Source organism: Ricinus communis, chromosome 6 (assembly GCF_019578655.1).
Source record: "Ricinus communis isolate WT05 ecotype wild-type chromosome 6, ASM1957865v1, whole genome shotgun sequence".
Classification (NCBI taxonomy): Eukaryota; Viridiplantae; Streptophyta; class Magnoliopsida; order Malpighiales; family Euphorbiaceae; genus Ricinus; species Ricinus communis.
Window position 1 is genome coordinate 15,168,379 of NC_063261.1, and position 22,775 is coordinate 15,191,153.

General features: G+C 29.1%; 2 protein-coding genes across 2 annotated transcripts; one reads left to right on the top strand and one right to left on the bottom strand.

Annotated features, from left to right (window-relative positions):
- Positions 1-589: 589 nt before the first annotated feature.
- Positions 590-1,039, bottom strand: LOC125370285. Its single transcript, XM_048375296.1, has one exon. It carries the CDS (start codon positions 1,037-1,039, stop codon positions 590-592), a length of 450 nt encoding a protein of 149 aa, XP_048231253.1.
- A 1,396-nt stretch (positions 1,040-2,435) lies between these two features.
- Positions 2,436-9,318, top strand: LOC8261782 (uncharacterized protein At1g10890). Its single transcript, XM_002534212.4, has 6 exons — positions 2,436-2,544; positions 2,648-2,690; positions 2,996-3,210; positions 4,356-4,577; positions 6,723-6,942; positions 8,931-9,318. Exons 3-6 carry the CDS (start codon positions 3,074-3,076, stop codon positions 9,195-9,197), a joined length of 846 nt encoding a protein of 281 aa, XP_002534258.1. The 5' UTR covers positions 2,436-2,544; positions 2,648-2,690; positions 2,996-3,073; the 3' UTR covers positions 9,198-9,318.
- Positions 9,319-22,775: the final 13,457 nt, after the last annotated feature.

Genomic DNA, 22,775 nt, shown 5'->3' on the forward strand with positions numbered 1-22,775 from the left:
AGACCTGTTTCTTTCTTAACAAAGATTTTAAAGGATTTGAACATAACAAAAATTTCTGATTTTACATGCACGAAATATGACCAGGCCTTTCGACTATAATCATCAATCAAGCATAACACATATTTACTACTACTATTAAAAATTGGCAAGATTGGACCACACAAATCGGCATGAATAAGTTCTAACCTCTGAGTTGCTCTCCAAGTGCTTCTCTTTGGAATGGGCTCCCTGTGTTGTTTTCCTTTCAAACAATCGACACAAACTTCATTTGTGAATGTTAGTTGAGGTAGACCCTGCACCATCTTCTTCTCCAGCAAAGTTTTGATACTTGTGTTGCTGATGTGTCCCAATCTACAGTGCCATAAGTGAGTATGGTCTTCAGTTGCTGTGTTGAAACAAATTTCTAGTGTTGTTCCCTAGCTTCACAGTCTGTTAAGGAATTTCCATAAACTCAGAGAATAAGGCCTTATTACCACACATGTGACTACTACATGCTGAGTACAATAACCAAATGTCTTCTTTCTTTGCTCCAACTTCATCAATATAAGCCATTAGTAAAATCTCCTCTTTTTCGTCTGACTCGCCCGTCTCATCTAGCTCGACATAATTTGTTTGTTTTTCCAAAAGTAGGACATTCATATTGGAAGTGACCAAGATTATGACAACAGTAGCATTCCACATTAGCTTTATTGAATGATTTTCCTCTTCCATTTCCTCTGCCTCCTCCTCGTCCTCTCCCCCTTCCTTTGTCTGCTTTCACTTCATGAGTCACCTTCAGTAAGACTTTTTCTTCCCCATCAACGTTCTTCATTCTCTGCACGTGGATAAGGAGACTACTTTGAAGTTTGTCGACTGTAAGAGTGTCAACATTATTGGACTCTTCAATAGAACATACAACATAATTAAATTTCGGGACTAGAGACTTGAGAATCTTTCCCATAATTTCCCTCTCCTGCACTACCTCTCCACATGCTTTCATGCGTTTGGCAATGGAAAGAGTACGGCCGAAATATGCATTAACAGTCTCTCCTTTCTTCATTCTGAGGAGTTCAAATTCTGTCTTCAGTGTCTGGAGTTAAGCCCTCTTCACCCTCGTGGAACCCTTGAATTTCTGCTTCATAGAGTCCCATATCTGCTTTGAGGTATCATCGTTAAGGATGGTCTCCATAATTTCTCTATCGATAGCTTGATAGAGATCATTTTTAACCTTTCTATCTTTTAGCTGCTGCTCCTCGATTACCTTCATCTGTGCTTCTGTTGCCTCAGTGCCTGCTAGAACTGAATCAATCCCTTCCTCAATCACACTCCAATATTCCTTTGCACGAAGGAAATTTTCCATCAGCTTTGCCCAGTGTTCATAGTATCCATCAAACCTTGGAATCGTTGATTGTACGAACTTTCCATTGGTACTGATATTCTCAGCCATCTCTACTTCTAGTCTTTCTCACAAACACTATTTCTTGCCCACTGTGTTGTCTCAGTGTTTCACTCGAACTAAAACTCTATCAGGCCCATATGCTTTTGCTTTGATACCAAATGTTAAAGAAAAACACTGATATTTGAAATGTAACATTCAACTTACTTATTCATTAATAAATGATTGCTATTTAAAGCCTTACAAAAAAACAGAAAAGAGAGGAAACAGGTATCCATGTAGATACATCAAAACAGAAAGCAAAACTAACTCCACTAGCCTTAAGAATAGATCAACCTAAAGACTAGGAACTTATTTAACAGAAGTGAGAAAATAGTAGTTCTTGGAAACGGCTACATAACACTTATTTCTAAGCCTTTTACAGCCGCAATCCATTTATAGCCCATTTATGCATTTTTGACTCAAATTTTCTTTTTTGGCTATTATTTCCTGAATTTAGATAAGAAAATTAAAATGAATATATATAAAAATGTATCATTAAAACTCTAAAATACCATTAAATGTCTATATATAATTTGGACCTATCTCGCACTATAATAAGGGCATGAAGAAATGGCCAAATTGAGTTTGACTATAAAATTTGAAGGCCAAATTAAACTTTATTCTTTTTCTAAGTTAAAAATTAAGAATAAATATAAAATTTTTAAATTACTACAAATCAATAAAATTTCAAAATTAACTGACAGCCACCGCCATTATTTTTCTATAAATCAACAAAGAATTACCAATATTACCACTACAAGATAAAAATATAAAATAAAATTTTATAATCCAATATCTTTATTGTCACCGCTTTATCAGCTCTTTATGATTTTTATCAACTAATTTAAAATATAAAATATATAATTTAATTATATAATTTAAATTATTTTTTAAAATTAAATTGAGTCGTAGGCTAGATTGAGTGATTAAATTAGATTATATAGTGCGGCCATTTCACTCTGCATTGAACCTATTCAAACAATTTAAAAATTAAATTAGCTGTAAAAATTAAACCCAACTACAAAGTTAAAAGGTTAAAATTGAACCTTATTCCTATTCTAATAGAAGCAAAATGACTTTTTGTTGTGTATTGGGGATTTAGGGAAAGAGTCTCCAAATTCATTTAGGTACTGAATTTCCCTAATAAAAATCATCTATTTATTTGACTCTCTTTACTAATTTTATCTTCTTCCATTCTTCTCACGATTTCTAATTTAGGGTTTCTGGTAGATTTTGTTTTCAGGGTTTCGAAAATTGATTGATTTCCCAACAGGTAAATCTTTTCGTAGGGCGTTTATTATCAATTTTTTTTAAATAATCACAAAACAGAGCTGAACTTTTCTTGGGATTTCCAGTTTTCAATGATGATATGTTATCTTAATTCTTAGCTATTCATATATTAGATTTTATTAAGGTTACGTGCTTTCTTAGCTACTATTTTTTATTTTATCCAAAATTATGGATTGGATTTTGATCTTACTTATTTTAGTAGTGAACGAATAGTATTTTCAGTTGTTGTAACGTAATAAAACATTTAAACCTATTTATTGATTATCTGTACAACAATTTATTTTGCAGGATAAATTTTATTTTTGCACCTACATTGGGCAAAATTCGACAGAGCACTACTTCTGTATTTAGGTTAGCCTATAGAAGATGCCCAGGGATTTGTCACGGTCACGGTCACGGTCGCCTTCCTACAGACGAAGGCGTTCGCCGTCGCTGGTGGGGCATAGGTATAGCAGAAGGAGCCGAAGGGATAGAAGCCGATCTCCTTATTCTTCTCATAGCAGGTGATCCCGTTTATGTTCTTGCTATTTAAGTTGATCTATTTAATCCTCAAGGATTTTGTAAGAAAGATTGGGACTCATGTATTTGTATTGCGGATTGGGAAATACAAATTGTTCAAGTTGATCTGTACGCATCTTATCCTTATTCGTTGATCTTTTATTGCTTCTCTTTCTTTCTCTCCTAGCTTTAGCATGTGGTCTGGTTGGTTTTGCTGAGAGTTCTGTTGATGGCATATGATTGCACGAGCCTGAAAAGTTAAGTTAGAATAACTTGAATGGCAATATAAGGCCCCATTGATGCAGATTTCCACACTGGGGAACAACATGGTCCTAGAAAGTTTGTATAGTTTACTGTATTTTTAACTGACAATATCCTGGAAATTTTAATAGGTTTATGCATGTGCTATGTACCCATATTTCATATTCCAAAGCTTACCCTACCAATTCAGTGAGACTATCTACAAAAAGCTGCATTCAATTGGGTTCTATATGGAAATTGCTCATAATTTTCCTTGAATTGGATTCTATAAGTTTTATTTGGCTCTTTTCTTTACTTCTTTCTGTGATTGAGAATAGGCGATTGGATTCTTTGCATTGTTATGCTTATGAATGTTTGCTGTTCAGATAGACTTCTCTCCAAGGATTGATAATTTTTCTCAGACATAGGAGTCGATGTTTCACAGCTCAGGCCAATGCTTAAGTCTTGTTGATCTTATCTTAAAATTGTGGCAGACCGATAGTTAAATATATAATACCAATTAATACTCCGATGCCATCTGCTTTGGGAACTTACTAGTTGCACTGAAAGGTGGAGAGGTGCCAAATATAATTTCTTCAAATAGAAGTATAGCAAGCAGTTCAAGACTGCCATAGGACTCATGCTCTTTATAATCCATTAATTTCTTCTCATCATATGAGATGGGAAGTGAGCAGGTGATGGGTGTCCTTTCGTTGCTCGATTGTGATATTATCTTCTTCATGTGCTAAAAGATGGAGTACACAATGGTTATTCTTAACAATGTGGGAGGTAACTGTATATGCTTCTATTTTAATTGCGGTAAATGGTGGGAAGGTTTCCAAATTATCGTGTATATTAGTGATCCACACACTTTTCTGTTGGTGCTCAATAATTTTTTTGTGTTACACAGACGAAGAAGTCGTTCTATTTCTCAACGACGTCGTAAAAGTCGTTCTCCAACTCCAAGACGTCGTAAGAGTCGTTCTCCAACCCCAAGGCGTTATAAGAGGCAAAGAAGTAGGAGTTCCTCATTGTCTCCTACTCGTAAATCTTCCAGTCCAAGTCTTGTGTCAGTGGAGCGCAAAGTTGTTAACAAAAAATTGAGAGAAGAAGAAGAAGAAGAGAAAAAGAGGTATGCTCACCACCAATTTAGTTCAGAATCTTATGTCTTTATTTCCTTTTGTAGAATTGATGGTGCTTCATTTAGCTTTTTGCTGTTATTTATGGAAGCTATTACTTAGTTTTGGTGAATGTATAATTTGGGACTTATTGTTAGTTATTAGCTCTGAGTTAAAGGACAGACGATACTGGTGTTGCCCAGTGTTGGGTTGGCCTTATATGGTGGGTCTCTTAGCCAAAGGATAAAAGCATAGAGCCCACTTGGTTAAATTGGAGGTTTTATGCCAGCTATTGAAGAGAAGGGACAAGTATATGGTCTGTGTTGAAACATGATGTTTTCTGCTGTTAAGTGCATTAATTCGGTCTGTTGTGAGGAAAATATGTAAATACTATATAGTTGTGATTGATAGTTACCTTTATAAGCTTTAATCTGCTGCTAGACCTTATGTCCTCACTCCTACCCCCCCAAAAGGATAATGTAAACCAATTTAATGCTTTTCAGTTATCACCTATCAATTACTTCTGATAATCTTTGCACGCATTTTTATTATAAATTACGTATCATTGTTCATTTCCTTATTCCCACCCTAGAAAGGTTGAACTCTTGGAAACATATTTTTCCATATGTATTTAGTGATTTGATGACAGTTATCTTCTCCATCCATATTTTGAGGAACACATAAATACTTCTTTTAGGTGTTAGACGATAATGAACTGCAGTTTGTCTATTTTTTCTATGCCTTCAATTTACTCTTCTTTATCTTATTTCTAACTTATTCTGGCTTAGAATACCCATTTATCATAGGAGAAGCAACTCCCTTTATATTTCATTCATTGGGGACTTCTATCTGTTATTTCTTCTTTCTAATTTGTAATAACCAATAATGCTGCATAGTGTTTATAGTATATGTGTTACATGAACAAAGGTTAGCAAGGTAATTCTACTGATCTGATCCCAACATGTGCAAGTTCCTTAACCTTGTGAGGAGGCAGTTAAGCATAGTCAGTTTTATCCTAACCCATTTACTGAGACATCTTGGTATGACTTTTCAGTTTCAAGAAGAGTGTGAGAATTTTGGCCATACGTTTTTAGTGCTACGTAGAAAAGCAGATAGACTTCCCACCCAAACTATAGGCCAACTTTTATACATCTACCTTAAACAAGTTTGTCTTGTGAATTGTGATACATGACCAGTATTTCCTGGGAACCATTGTTTTAACATTTTCCTCCCCTTGTTGGCCGAAACTTCCTTAGTTCAACTTATTTCGTCTAGAATACCAAACTTGCAATGATCACTGCAAAAATAGAAAAGAATATATTTTGGTAACCAGAAGCATACTTGGAGCTTATTTGGTAAATTAATTGCCTTTTGATATTGTACGGTTGATGAACTGGATCAAATTATATTAGCATTGCTGAATATAATGAAATGTTGAGTCGAGTGGACTGTGTGCCTTGTAGCAGACTGAAAATTCTTCTGTACAGGGCTTTCTTGATGTCAAACAACACTTGCCTAGTTGCATTACTACTCACTACTAGTGTTGTGTATTATCCTCTGAAAATTTTTTGACAATCTCTTGAAAGTTTTCTGGAAAATGGATTTACTGGCTTTTATCATGGCTTTGGTACCATTGACTGCTAACGTGCCACCAGAAGAACAAAAGAATATCATTTAGAATATTCCTGTTAAAATTGTAATATGGTGCAAGGATTAAACTATTTCGGTATTAGTTTTAAAGTTGCAGCAGGTTACTTGACATTCTTCTCTACAGGCTTTTTTGAAGGAAGATACTGCTATAGTTCAACTTGTTATATTTGATGATGAAATTGGGTGCTTCGTTTATCTACTGTTCACCAGTTTTGATACTCATTTGTTTGGATCAGGATTCGGTTAGAGGTATGCTGTAGTTCATCATGATGCATAAGCATTAATATAGTACCTTTGTCAATTTGAAGGTTAGTTTGCAATTTGATATGATTAACAGTAAGTTGAGAGACAGTTCTTAAAAGAAAGAAAAAAAAGAAAGAAAAAGGACGAATTGTTATTTGTTGTTTTAGTTTTACTTTTATGTGGATCTGGAGACGTTTGAAGGACAGCAATTTTGACACCTCGATGAGTGACCATTTTCTGGATTAACTTTATTTATTTATTCTCAGGCGTCAGCAGGAAGCAGAATTAAAACTAATTGAAGAAGAGACAGCAAAACGAGTTGAAGAAGCTATTCAGAGGAAAGTTGAGGAGAGCTTAAATACTGAGGAGATCAAGCTGGAGATACAGAGACGTCTGGAGGAGGGAAGGAAAAGGCTTATTGATGAAGTTGCCATTCAACTTGAGAAAGAAAAACAAGCTGCTCTTATTGAGGCAAGAGAAAAAGAGGTAATAATCTTCTGACAAACTGATCTAGATCATTAATTGCTGATACCACGCCATAGACTCTTTTTTCTTCATATTCTGTTATCTCCCCCATTTTCTGGGGTCTCCTTCCGCTTACTATTACCCATTGGATCTTGGAAAAACTCTCTAACCATTGTATCTAGAAGGATCGCTTCAAAGTTAATGTGAAGGAGAAGTTTATGATAGAAGCAAAGACTGTCAAGGTTTATACCATTCGTAGGCTTGCCTGAGGCACTAGGCACATGATGCACAAGCCTTAGCACCTTAGACGCTAAAACACGGGTGACTTGATGAGACATGCACCATATTGTCAAGGTGCATGCCTCATCTCTTTAATACTCTAAACCTTTGACTTTCCTTTTTCTCTTTTCTTTAATTGTTCTTCATCTGTTAGTCACCAAGATTGAACCCATTATGTACGTGATGTTACCATGATGTCATGCATCTCAAATCAAATTAGAACAACTATAAGAAACTAAGGTTCCCATGTCGCTTCAGATCAGACACAAACAGTCACAAGAGAAGAAAACATTGTTGCGAAAGGTGTTCTATGTCAGACAACTAAGTTTCTTTTCTCTTTCTCTCTTATCTTTCCTTTCTTCATCTACCTCTGCTACCTGTCGTTCCTCCATTCCTCTTTGGCTCTTCTCGGATTCTCTTAATTCCTTATTTTCTTCCTTTTCAAGATGCCTCACACCTTACAATGACAGCATGCAAAATTTTTATCTTGCCATGTCAGTATGCTAGCCCATATCAAATTATTATTGTATCTTTGATCTTAGTGCGTAGTTATTATTTGTTAAATATGGCATGTATTTTAAGATTGGTTTTGTCAAAAAAATTCTAATTAATAAGGAATTGTGGGTTATATATGTGTGTGTTTTACAAATTTTATTTCCTTCTGAATTTTCAAATCTCTTAGTTGTCCTTTTATTTTTTCCATTTCTATCAAGCATGTGCCTAGGATCTAAAACCCCTTGATGCATCTTGTGCCTTCAATAACTATGGTTTATACCTAATTTCTGTAAGAAGGAAACTTGTTTGGCTGAAATGGCCTTTTCTGCATATTCTCTGCTATTCACTACTGAAGGTTTATTGTTTGAAACTTATGTCCTTTTTTTTTTTCCATTTCTATCAAGCATGTGCCTAGGATCTAAAACCCCTTGATGCATCTTGTGCCTTCAATAACTATGGTTTATACCTAATTTCTGTAAGAAGGAAACTTGTTTGGCTGAAATGGCCTTTTCTGCATATTCTCTGCTATTCACTACTGAAGGTTTATTGTTTGAAACTTATCTTATAGGGTTGTAACGAAATTGAGTCAAAACAGTGTCAAGCTCGAGTTTGACTCAATTACAGATTTTGAAGCTCGAAACTCGACTTAAGCTCAATCGAGTTTTATTTTGGAGCTTGAGTTTGGCTTGGAGAAGTAGTCGAAAAGCTTGAGCTCATCTTGGCTTGACTCGACTCAACAACTTAAAGAAATATATTTTATGATCTTAAAACTGAGTTTGAATATGCTGGAATGAAGGCTCAAATTGTAAATATATTTAATATATAAGTAAAATGGTAAAAACTTGATTAGGTTCATGAGTTTCTCAAGCCTAGTATTAAGTATCTCAAACTTGAATAAATATACTTGCGTAGATTGATCTTGAGCTCAACTAAAACCGAGTTAATCTCAAGTAGTTCATGAGTTGGCTCGGCTCATTTACACCCTTACATTCCGGCAGACTCCCTTAGCTTCCAGTTCCACAGATATAAAACCTTTTAGAAACAAAATCTTTTAATAGTGTTCACCAAATAAGTATGTGTATGAGCTATCAACTCTCTGCCCCCATGAATGTTGCTGTGGGTGAGAAGCTGTTAATTGCAGTAGGGCATAGTTTTACTCTTTTGTGTAACAGTAGGGCATAGTTTTATTCTTTCGCGTTTAATTTGGGGATCAGTCTAATTATTGTTACATACAGGAACGAGCTCGGAAGGAAAAAGAGGAGCTGGAAAAGATGCTTGAAGAGAACAGGAGGAAGGTGGAAGAAGCTCAGAGAAAGGAAGCTTTGGAGCAGCAACAGAGAGAGGAGGAAAGATATAGGGAGCTAGAAGAGCTCCAAAGACAGAAAGAAGAAGCATTGAGAAGGAAGAAGCAGCAAGAGGAGGAAGAACGGTCAAAGCAGATAAAATTATTGGGGAAGAACAAGTCTCGGCCAAAGTTGTCATTTGCAATTGGCTCAAAATGAATACTTTGTATTATCTAAATTTATTTTTTATTAAATGTATGTGTTGTACTTAAACTACATTTTCTCATTTGTAATTTAAGGATGTTACAATGATCAATGCAGTTAGTTTGTGTTCGTGTGAGATATGTCAACTGAAATGTTAAATTTGACCTGGACAGATGAAGGTTATTGATCCTTCTCAGGCTAAGCAGGTACTTTCTAATAATGATGTGGTCTGTTGTGTTCTGAAAGTTGAATATATGCATTGTTTGGCCGGATGATTGGTGTCGGAAGGAAATCATTTGGGAAATTGATAGCTGCTGTATAAATCTGGTCATCTAGTGAATTGGGTTGAGTTCAGCTGGGGCTTTGATTTTTAGACCCTCCATAACTCCAGCCCCAGTCCGCCTGGTAAAGGGTTATGTGTTTCTCATGACAGCAATTGTTTATCTTGATAAAAAGCAGCAGCCATGTGAATGTTACTTAATTTTGGAGCCCTTCCTGGATTATTGTGAAGAGAAAACCACCCTACACATTAACTGCTGGCTTTAATTTACCTTAGTCATTTATAAGGTTGTGTCTATTTCTGATCAGTTTCTCTCTCTTTCTTCTATGCTATCATTTAAGGAAATGGACGACTACTCCATGTGTTATTTCAGATTCAGTTGTTTCTTTGTGTTTTTCACAAGCACGAAATTTATGAATGGTTAACATCACACACACTAAAAATAGTACAAATTTTGCAATTCCAATTGTTTCTTCTTTGTTTGCATGAAATACTTCAATTGCTGATGTAACCAATGATCTTTTATTTACATTTACATAATGAGAAATACTACTCTATAATTTGAGTTTTTTTGACCATCCATTTGTTTTCTCAATGTATCAACTTATTGTTTTTATTCAGATTTTGGTTGGTATTTTCATATGTGAAAATTAAAGAGGTTCTATCTGGGTGAAAGTCTATCACTTATAATGATGCTTTAATAAACATCTTCTCTGTAAATATGTTTAACTTTCATTTATGTTGAATAAGATTAATTTCTCATTTTATTTCAAAATAGAATAATTTTGTTTTTCTTTTTTGTTTTTTCCAACCTTGAAGAAGAGTGTCTAATGAGCTTGTGACTTTTGTCTAAGTTTATTTTTATTCTTCTAAAAAAAAAAAAAAATCAAACCCTCAATTTAAAATTGTTTATTTTGGACTCTCTTTATGAATCATTGGCCTTTTTTTGGAAATTTTCATATTATATATATATATATATATATATATATATATATATATATATATGTTGTGTAGCTCATCCTACGTTATTGGGAAAAGGGTACCTCTTGATAAACTGATTGGCATTGACTGGTCGCTCACGTGTTTCTAAAACTGCATCAGTGAAAATTTGGGGTAATTGCCATTAGCCCCTGATATCAACTTTTGTTCTGTTAGTTTTCATTTTTCATTAGTTTTACTATATACATGAAACTAAGATTGTAACATAGTTTCTCGTTCTTCACAAGAATTTTTTTTTTTATTTTTAAATTATTTATTTAATTTATGATAAATTTAAAAATTTATATAAGAAAAAACTATTAAAAATAATAATTGTTCTAAAAAGATATATATTAATTAGTATTAAAAATGTTATAATTTTATACTTAACCATTTAGTTATTTTAAATTACTTTCTCACCCTATCATTATAGAAACTATTCTACAATTTTTATTTCACTTCTTAAAATTATAAATTTAATCTAATCTTTGTAAAAAATTTCTATAATTTTTTTCTCAATTATTTAATTACTTCAAATTTTTTCCTTACTCTTTTTATAAGGTTTATACTAATATTTTTAATATATTTTTTAATTTAATTTTTATATTTTTTTTATCTAATTTCATAAAAGAATTTTAATTTTATATTTTAATGTAAAGATTTATATATGTATCCAAATAACTTATGATTAATAAATTACTATATCCATATTAATTTCTAATTTGTATAAATATTTTATGGCAAAAAGTATAAATAGATTCTTGAACTTGTTTCATTTTGTATTTGGCTCTCCTAACTCAATTTTGATTTAATTGGACTTTTTAACTTTACGAGTTGTTATTTTTACCACTTCAGTAACAGTAGTAATAAAAAATTAATATTTTCACTAACAACATTACTTATAATAGACAAAATACATAATTAAATTATTGAACTTGTCTTATTTTCGTAATTGGCCCCTAAACTCTACTTGGATTCAATTGCGCATATGAACTTTACGAGTTGTTATATTTAAAATCTTCACAGGTGAAAATTAAGCGCTTTGGATTAACCTCTTCTGAAAAGTATATTTCGTTAATTTTAATCTATTGTTTATTATTTATATTAAAATTATTTTATTAATTTATTAAATAAAATAAAGAATATATTTTCCAAATGAGTAAAATAAATTGTTTTAATCCTTCAACTTTTTTATCGTCAAATTTTTTCTTTTTATTCTCACAAGTTATGATCACACCAATAACCATAACAATGAAATATTTAACAAATACAAAAAAAAATGATCTGTTTTGTTTTAGAACTAAAATTTATTGTCTTACTTTTTTATTTTATTTATTTATTTTATATTTTAAATATATTATTATTTAATTCAAACTTACGCGTTTTTAAATAAAAAATAGACTATAATTTAAGACAGATAAAAAAGAAAAAAAAGTAGAATTTTGAAATGGAAAAAATAATAATAGACAGATTCAACCTTTGATACAATATCATAAAATCATGGGACATAATCCAATCTAACACCTGAAACATGTCACCTTTTTTTCAATTTAATATTTCCCTTAATTTTAAAATAATGTCATATAAAAGACTTTGTCTGAAATTAAGATCCTTTTAAGAAAAAAAAAAAAAACTAATGAAGCATTAAATACCTCATTTCTAATTATTCTTTTATTCATCATGAGAAAAATATTAATGGAGTGAGAAAAATAATAATAAAATTTATATAAACTTTAAATTTTTTATAAGAGTGGTATTTTACTATGGTTAGATTATTTATTATAATTAAAAGTATTTAATAAATTTATTAATTGATATGTAATTACTATAACCGATACTTATTCTAAAATAGAAATATTTATATATTTATTAGATGAAATAGTTACATACTACAAACATAGATATTTTAGAAATAAAAAGCAACACAGTGTTTCAAATATTATAAATTTAAAATAATATTAAATAATTAATGCGTGTTTAATTATTTAAAATTAATAAAATTATTTTTTTTACATCAGCGGCTATAATTAATTATATACACTAAATGCTAATAAATATTTGTTTTTCAGATTAATCCTAATACATTAGTATATGTTTGAGCTAAATGAATAAAATAAGGTAATGTCACACGATATATATCTTTATTTATTTTAATATTTATCTATTTAATCTGGCATATATTTTTTAATTTCATAGCAACTATTATTTTTAATATTTTTCTAAAACTAAATAAAAATATATAATAAATTTAATTATAAAAGGAATAACTAATAAAAATATTATTTTTCAGAGGGGAAGTGATGGAAAGGATTGCAGGCAATAGAAAGGGTAAAATGAATGAGGAAGAAAGTGAGTGGTCAGGTCAACTGAACTCCAAAAACAGAAGAAGAAAGTCGTCATGGGTAATAAAAGCCGTAAAAGGGCAAAGTAGCAGCAGCAGTAATACTGATGACTCTCTCTCTCTCTCTCTCTATCTCACTGACACTTGTATTATATATTTATTTCTCTCTCCTCTCCGACCTTTCTCCTTTCATCATTAACCCATGATTACCCCTCTACTTCAGAATTTTCTCTTTTTCTTTTTTAAGGGAAAACCCCCCCTTTTCTACTTTCCACCTTAAATTTCTCAACTTTAAAATATTTCAATTATATGTCCTAAAATTTAAAGATTTTATAGTTATATTTTAGAAGCTAATTTTATCTATTTTTATAAATAAAGTCTATAAGATGGTAATTTTTTTTATTCTAGTAAAAAAATCAATAAACATTTTATTATTTTATTTTTTAAAATTTAAAAATTTAATTAGACTTTGATAAAGATAATTGAAGAGTTTATTGGTGCTTTCAGCCAACAATAAAATATACTTAATCTTATTATTAAGTATAGCATGCAATTTATAAATTTTTAATTTCAGCATCATATTTTAATATTATTTCTAATTTTAATATTTATTGAAGTTATTTGCCAAATTTAATAATCTAGTATGAACTCTGATGAAAATAAAAAAATTTAGTTAATATTAAAGTTATTGGTCCATTCCACTGCTAAAATATTATTATTAAAATATATATCGATTAATTTTATATATTTAAAAACAATATTTTAAAATTAGAGTGCTAATATTTATTTTTTTTGCTATCGCTATAATTTATATCATATTAATAAATTAATTGATAATAATAATTAAAATAAATATTAAAATTAACAATTTAAATATATAAGATTTAAAAGTTTTGAAATCGCGGAAAGAAAGAATCCACATTAACACTGATACATAAACAATGACAGCACGTACCTCTGCATTAAATTGAACCACGTGGTGTTCCTTTTCCCCCCCTCACACGGCGTACCATATGGGCGGATCTCCACCGTCGGATTAGGGCGCGCCACTTCCGATGCAATTTTGATTTTCGTTTATAAGATTTGGTTGTGTCTGAAATTGAGGGTTGAGTGGGGGCTGTCAACTATTAAATACACATTGATCTAAGTGCACCCACTTTCTTCATTTATTTTTTCTTTTCTCTATTATTGTGCACCCACACGACCTAGCTAGGGTTTCTTCAAATTCTTCTTCTCTTCTTTTTTTTTTTTTTTTTTTTTTTCTTTTATAGAAAAAACTAGGGTTTCTAAGTTTCATCATCCACTTTTAAATTTTCATTCTTGATTCTATCCGACTTGATTGGATAATTACCCATCAGAATTAGGCCGAAAAATTTCCATCTCGACATATTTTTCATATTATTTATAAATACTACCTTCATCGACAACGATATATAAAAGAAAAAAATAATTTTGTTATATAGTCTGTGGATCTCTAAACTTTCGATAAACCTTGAGTTTTCTTTTTTTTCTTTGTGGGCTCCATTTTTTAAAATTGTATTATTTTCAAAAAGTCGATTTATTAGATTATTGGTCGATTTTGCAATGACACTTGATTCTTGACCGCTAACGATTGATTGTTGATAATTTACCACCGTTCTTAGACCAATAAAATTGTCGGATTATCTAATTGAGGAGCATAAATTAAATTTTAAATGAAAGAAATTCTTAAAAATGCCAACATATATTTTAGGACCAGTTGATGATCTAACTCAAAACTTATAACAGCAGGGACTAATAATGCAGTTTGTAAAATCTAATGGGTACAGGTACAATAATTCACTCGCGAAAAAGATAGAAATGTGTTGGTAGATTTTTTAACTAAAAGGACAAGCAGATAGAATAGTCAGAACCCAAGAAGATGATTGTGTTGGTTGACAAGCAGATAGAATAGTCAGAACGCAAGAACATATATATATATATATATATATATATATATATGTTCTAATTCTCTTCTTTTACAATGGTTAAAAGATATAAATTCTCATTCTGGAACTCTTACTACTATACTTAAATCCCATCACATATCCTTTCCACACGATAAATAAAAAGGAAATTTCAGATATTTTTATCAATATAGGTGTACACGTCATAAAAGAATAAATAAATAATATATATATATATTAGTCTTTTATATTTTAATAATAATAATTGATACATATTTGATAGTTTAAAATTTTAAATATATATAATTTATTTATCAACTCAGTATATAGGTAAAATAAATAATTAAAATAATAATAAAAAAAAAAGATTTAGAGAGATCGGTGATCGTAATCCAAACCGGATGAAATCTTTATATATACACTAATGTAAAATCAGAAAGAAAGCAATACAGAAACCACATAGGCAAAATCATTATATTAGTGTATTAGCATATAGACAAATAAATTAATTAATAAATACGAAAATAAGTAAATTTAATCTTTTACATAAATTGAAATAATATTTATCTCATCATTATTTTAATAAACAACAAGATGCAACAAATGATAATAAAAATAATACAAAATATAACAAAAATAACGTTAAAAAAAAAAGCAACATAAGTTTTTTTTACTCAAATTACATCTCCTATATATATATATATATTATTACCACCATTTTGGAGAAAAATAATATGTTTCCTTACATTGACGTGAAACACATTGAGGGTTTTGGATTTGAGTTATTTAACTTTTGAAAACAATGGTATTGTCCGTAGTCCTTTTCTTTTCTTCATGAATTTCATGTACTTCTCTTTTCAATATGTTTCTTTATTCTCTTTGAATTGATGTTCTTTTTATTCTATTTTTTACATTTTATAATCATTAAATTATGGTTGTTTTCTCAATTGATTTTTCAGGTAATTGGTTTATTTCTTTTTATCTTTTTATAATATTCTTTAGTTTCTAAATTTATGAGTTCCCATGAAAATTAGAAAGATAATCTAAAAGTTGGACCATAATGTCTTTTTATTTCAATTTTTATGTTTTTTCTTTTATAAATTAGAAAACTTATGCAGTTGCTTTGTTATCATACATGAGCAATGCTAAGGATTTCTTAACATGATAACAATAGATTTCGTAATCTTGGTTATATAGTCGATTATATTTTTCTGGAGCGAGAGATTTTAGGTTTAAGCCATCTCTTCTGTATTATGTGATTTTTTACTTTAATGGTAAGTAAAAAAGAATAATTATTCATATTGTATAGTTCACGACTCATTGACTTTTATAAATAAAAAATTATTACTATTACTATTATTATTATTATTATTTAATTAAGTTATATTTTTTAAGGAGGAGTGGCATTTTTTGTTTTTAACTAATTATCCTATTTGGACTATGTTTTTGTTATTATCACATTAAATTTGCCACTTCATTTAAGTACTATGGCTATCAAGAGATCGATAATTAAGTGGTATGAAATCAACCACCTTATATCATTATATCATTTTCACATTTAAGCATGATTGTCTATTATTAATCATTACCCACGCATGGTCTAATAAATAATTTTATTTTCTATAAAAAATAACTTTATTGGTTCGTTTTCTATTTTAAAGTTAAATTTGTCAAGTCATCAAATTTAAATTCAATAAATTTATAACCCAATGAAACAATTTGAAGATAAGTATGAAATTATAAATTAATTTTTATAATATAAATAATAAAATTAAAATAAAATAGCATATTAATTGCCTGGGTATCCGAACTAGTTTTACATAAAAGCTTCAATATCCAAGAATGTAAATCACCCCAATATGATGTATTTGTTCATTATTCTTTTCTTTTTTTCTTTGCATTTTTTGATAATAGTTTGGTATTTGATTTTATTCATGGAGTGTTAAATTGAGCTCTTTTAGTTATGCCTTTATGTACTTTGGAGGATGAAATTTGAATTTATAACTAAGTGAATACTATTTGCTTTTCCAACTTTTAACCTTCTTAAAGATGATGTGTAACCTGGCTCACAACAGAGTTTATTAATAAAAGTTGGACTTATTTTCATAAAATAAAGGTGAAAGAAAAAAAAAACTTATTGTATAGGTTTAAATCAGTATATGCGGTTTACTATTTTAATAAATTAAGTATATTTATATAATATTAGTATTTTAATTGATGCACAACCCACTAAACTCTTGTCGACATGTGGTATATAATATTTTTACAAAAGAGTCTCTTAATATTTTAAAATGTGATTTTAAAAAACAACATTATTTATTTATGAGATACACTTCTTTTTCTACCTTTTAAGCGCCATATTAGTAAACTAATGGTGTTATATACTACATTTTTTTGCTGATGGAGGAAATCATATCTTAATTTATTAAGAAAATAACATACATTTGAAAATAAAAAATTACCCAAACCACAAACATATTTTTCTTTTTTTATATTTTCAGCCAATATATATATATATATATATATAATATATATATATAAAACTAAATTTTAGGAGAACAAGTTTTCATGAACAAAAGTTAACACCAAATAGCAATCTTTAAATTGAAAATGACCTAATTAGGACTTGATTTGGAACAAATTTCTTTCTATTGAAAACTTATTTTATTATTATACCATTAAAAGTAAAGCTTGTTTAAGAGTAAATCCAACCTATTAGATATGAATCCCCTCCTTTTTATTTTTGGTTAAATCCCCTGCTTGAATACTATAAAAGAATTACCAATAGCATGAAGATTAACTAAATAAATATAGTAAGTGCATCAAATTGGTTGATGAAATTTGGTTTTTTTTATTTATATATTTAATTTCTCTCTTTAGGGTATGTTTGGTTGAGGGTTAAAGGAGTGAACGCTTAACCTCCTTTAATCTCATTAAGTTATTAACAACTTAATAGTTAGACCTATAGCTATTATTACTACCTTAGTTATTACTCTAACTATTAATTATATTTTTGAACTGTTATATAAATTTAGATAACACATAGTTTACGTCCAAAAATTTGAAATTCTAACAATAATTATTTTCCCTAGTGAAATATATTTAGTGGGTACATCTAAAAAGATTAGGGAAAAGAAAATGAATACAAAGTAAAGGATAAGCTTAGCATTTTTATCTGGGTTTGTTTTGTCTTAACTAATTTATATGTAGATCCAATTTACTAGAAGGAATCCTATGACTCATTCTCATTTAATAATATCATTTTTATAACTTAACCTAATCTGTAAAAAAAAAGTTAAAAAAGAAAAGAAAACAGATTTTAACCATATTCTTTATATTGTAATTAATTAATTTTATTAAATGGGGATCGAGTAGAACTCACGCGCTAGTAGACTTTTTCTCTTTATAAAACACAAATTGGGCTAGGGTTTTCGATATAGCTTCAAACAATAACATTATTGTCTCTCTTACTTTCATTCTCTTCGTTTCTTTTCTTCTGTCTTTCTTTTTCTTCTCTTCCTTTCTTCCTTCCCTGTACGGATTAGGGTTTCTAGGATCCTGAAAAGGAAAAGAAATTTATGGGTGTTGTTGAAGGGAATGTTGGCCGGCTCTAGGCTATGGAATTTGCAGATTTCTTCATACAAAGAAACATGAAGTGGAGTGCCTTGGACCAGGCTTCATTCCCCTCAATATCTAATCACTTTCTTGTTCTTGTTCTTGTTCTTGTTTTTGGGTTAGTGTGTATTGGATATTGAGAGGTTTAAGGTTGATGGGAATGTTGTTTGGCTCGAGGTCATTTAGGTTTTTGATTTCTTTATCTTTGGAAATGAAACAAGAAAATCAAAACCCAGAAAAGGAAAAAAGAAAACAGAGAAAATTCCAAAGATATATAGCCCTATGTGATCTCGGACCAGGCTTCATTCCCGTCAACCAACCCTTTCTCGATTATCTTGATGATGATGATGATGATACAGGAGGTGAAGATGATGAAATGGTAAGATATAATCCTTGGTTTTTATTTCTCTCTCTCTCTCTCTATGTCTCTTTTTGTCTGGATTTAGGACTAGCTATGCATGGAGTCATTTTTGTAAAACACTTGTCGAAAATGCTAACAAACAAGGCCAAAGAAGATGCCTCTGACTAATTTCTAACTTTACTTCTCCTTTGGGTTGACCATGGTTTTTTCTTTCTCATTTTTTTGATTGATTAAAAGAATTGGGAAGGTCTTTCTTGCTAGAAATGTATGACTCAGATCACCATTAGACCCTCTATTTTTCTTTTGAAATAACACTAGATCCTCTATTTTGGCATATTATTAATGTTGTATTGTATTTATATTAGTAATTTTATTTATAATTGGTTAATAATACTACTTGTTTACTTTTTGGAAAGAATACTACTTGTTTTCTGATAAAATATTAGTATAGTATTATTTTATTATATAATATTACGAACAGTTAAAAGTTCATGTGGTGAATTGAGTTTATATATTATTAATTGATGGTGTATTGAATTGAATATGGATTTTAATTAAAAAAGATTGGGAATCAAAAAGGAGAAACAAAAGGGCATGAAACTTTGTGCAAACATCAGTCTAGTTTTTGAAAAATTTTGTAATCTGTGAACAACAAACCTATACATTTTCTAGGCTGTTTGTTTCTTTATTAGTAATAATTATTACCTAATTATTCCCTTTCCCACTATATAACACAAAGTACAACAATGGTTTTCTATTCTTTTTATTTGTTGTTCTTGGATATATATATATATATATATATATATACACACACACATCAATCGAACCACATAAGTTTTTGTTTGTTTCCTTTTGTTCTCAGTATTTTGCTTGCAGGAACTCCTGTAATGAGATAATGAGTTTGGTGGGTTTAGGGTATAGAGAAATGTAACTGATGAATGTAAAATTTAGTATTTGTTTCTGAGAGAAAAAAATTGGCATGGAAGGGAGTGCATTCAATGGACTGAAGCTGATGAGACATGTGGAAGATTGAAACTCCCAACATTATTATTTTACTACTGAAATGTCAACCACATGGTCCCAACATATAAACAATAATTAAAAACACCAAAATAATTGAAGAAGATAAGAAATGAGAAGAGAAAGAGATGTCAACCATAGTCACTTGTGCATTGTTATGGGCATCCATTCATGTAGCTTTTCAATACAATTGTTAGTCTGTTCACTTAAATTTTATGTATCTTTATCTTATCTAAAAGTTATGAAATAGGTTTGAGTTATACCAAAATAATTAGCACTCAATTTGACTGCTTAAGGGTGATCTGTATTTTATATTCTATAATATATATAAATATATATACATTTAACCATTGTATTCTAAATATTTTAGAAAAAAATATATTTTTTAATTCTATAACTGTTATATATATATATATCTACTAACATATATAATCCATATATTCGGAGTAACCACAAACATTCTTCCATGAAATATTATATATATATATACATATATGATTTTGGGATTAGAAAATTCTATTAGAATAAGAACTTTTTTTGAGATTAAAACAACTTTTTCTAAAAAGAAAATGTTACTGTTAGGTTTATTTGAGATATTTTATTTCACAGTATGAAAATAATATAAAATATACATGTGGATGTGTATATTAATTATATTTATTTATTAAACTAAAATTATATTTTTTTAATTAGTAATTTAATTAGATATGATAATGGTAATATTTAATATTTATACACTATAACTTATCACATTTGGGATTTCAGAGTTATCTCGACGCAGGTTTGCTCAGCGGTTTTCAACCTCATAAGCAACATGGATGTTAAAAGCATTTATAAAAATCTCCGATTATTTTGCTCAATCAAATGGATTTTTCTAAATTTATATATAAATTTTGTTTTTCAGTGAAAATGATTTTGTTCCAATTTATATATTCTTTTTAAAATTTCTTGTAAGAGTGAAATGAGCCGAGCCAAACTGAATACGTCATTGTTCAAACTCGGCTTGGTGAAATAATATTAATAATCAAAATCGGTTTAAAGTCAAAAAAATTTATACATTGTTCAAACGAATTATAAGATAAGCTGAATTTAAATTAAATTCAAATTAACAATAAATAAGTTTTCTCCTAATACACATATCTTATCTTATTATTATAAGTAATATAAAATATTTATGATAAAACTTATCAACATATCGGTCGAGCATATATCTTTTCAAGTTAAATTTATATGTTTTATAAGTTTAAAAATTTAAATCATTATGCTTTTTAAATGAATTAAAAATTGAATTAAATTCGAGTCAGACTCGAAATCATTTTACATATCCTAATCTCTTGCATTCAATACCTTGAGCAAGATGAAGAAATTACGAGAGACTTACTTCACTTTGCTTTTAACCCTGGCCTTCTTCCTTTTCTCTCAACCACTGTAAAAAAAGAATAAAAAAAAAAATACCTTTCAGTCGAAAACTCATCCTCTACCCTTTATTTTTTGAAGGGTGATTCTTTTAAGTACAACCTTTTCTTAGTTTGTCATTGTTATTGAAATAATCTTTATTAGCATTCTTTTGATTTTCATTTATGTATTATTTTTATTGTATTTTATTTATGTATTATTTTTATTGTATATTTTTTTTAATGAAAATTGCGATTATTCCTTTTATGGTGGTGATTTGAGATCTTTTTCTAGAATTAGTTTGTTTTCTTTATAAGAATAATGGAGAAATTGAATTTGATATTCAGATAATTTGCTTGTATAAAGATATCAACAATTAATTTATTATAACTTTCAGTTATTAGTGTATTAACACGATTAGTGAATATTAAAAGAAATCCATATTTTTAGAAAAAAAAAGGAAAAATAATTCCATTTTATAAAAAATATTTATATATTCTCTTTGTAACAAAAATATATTTATTTATGCTGATAATCTAAATCATAATTTGAATTAGAAGAAAACATGGCCAAGCGGCTCAGCTGGGTGAGTTCCAATCAGGTAGTCAATTAATGGATAGGGTCCTCACCAATCTAATCTTTTTTTAAGAGAAAATAAAATTATAGACAAACAATCTCACTGTTTTACTTAAATAGTCCATCTTTTCTTGTCTCATTTCTTATCCATCCAATATAATACTTTTATAAAATTATCTCTTAATATTTTAAAATTAAAAAATATTTTTTAAAAAATACTAGATGTCAAGAAATAAAATGTTTACATAAAATAAGCATTTTCTCATAGTAATATGGATGACTCATAGGATAATATTTGTACTAAGCTGTTTTTTGATATTTTGAAGTTAAGGAATAATTTAATAACAATATTATATGCCAATGCCACATCAAGTGAAAACAAATTAAGACAAATAGTAGTGAAAAAAATTAAGACAAATAATAATGCAAGTCTAGTATCGTGTTCGAGATTACTCTTGGATATTAAAATATAATATTATATTTCTTAATTTTTTATAAATTATTTTTTTAAACTTGTTCTTAGAGAAGTATCCTTTTATAAAAATGATTTTCGAAACTCAAAAATTGATATTAGAAAATCACTTTTTCAGTCTCAAAAGCAATCAACCTTTAAATTGGTCCTTTGTAATTTCATCTAAAGGAGAATCTCCTCCAACCAATGTAGTGTTACTTCCCGAAACATTCTTCTGTCAAAGATTACAAGTTCAAATCCTTGGAGTTATATATATATTAAAAGGGCTTTACTATTTATAGAGCTCAGTCCAAATACAACAGCTTACATGAAAACCAGAAAAGAAAGATGGAAAAATAATAAAAATATCTCTATTTTTTATTTTTTTTATCAAAAATAGGTGTTTTTTTTTTTACTGTGTAAAAATATCTAAAAATACGGTTTAGTTTTTATTTTGGGTAACAACGGAAAACAGTCATATACTGAATTTTTGAAAAAAAAAATGTTAAAGAATTTACACAGTAAAAATGATATTTATTTTATTGATTTTAAAGTATTTTTCTAAAAAGTTTCCAAGAAAAATCTCCTAATTGTAAGAAATGAAAAGAATTAATTGTTATTATTTCTTAGAAATACTCTCACAAAAGAAAA

Bases quoted from the DNA above. Each gene is read 5' to 3' on its own strand.
- LOC125370285 (XM_048375296.1), bottom strand. From the start codon at position 1,039: ATGAAGAAAGGAGAGACTGTTAATGCATATTTCGGCCGTACTCTTTCC.
- LOC8261782 (XM_002534212.4), top strand. From the start codon at position 3,074: ATGCCCAGGGATTTGTCACGGTCACGGTCACGGTCGCCTTCCTACAGA. The intron at 3,211-4,355 runs GTGATCCCGTTT...TGTGTTACACAG, and splicing joins CCTTATTCTTCTCATAGCAG to ACGAAGAAGTCGTTCTATTT. The intron at 6,943-8,930 runs GTAATAATCTTC...TGTTACATACAG, and splicing joins TTGAGGCAAGAGAAAAAGAG to GAACGAGCTCGGAAGGAAAA.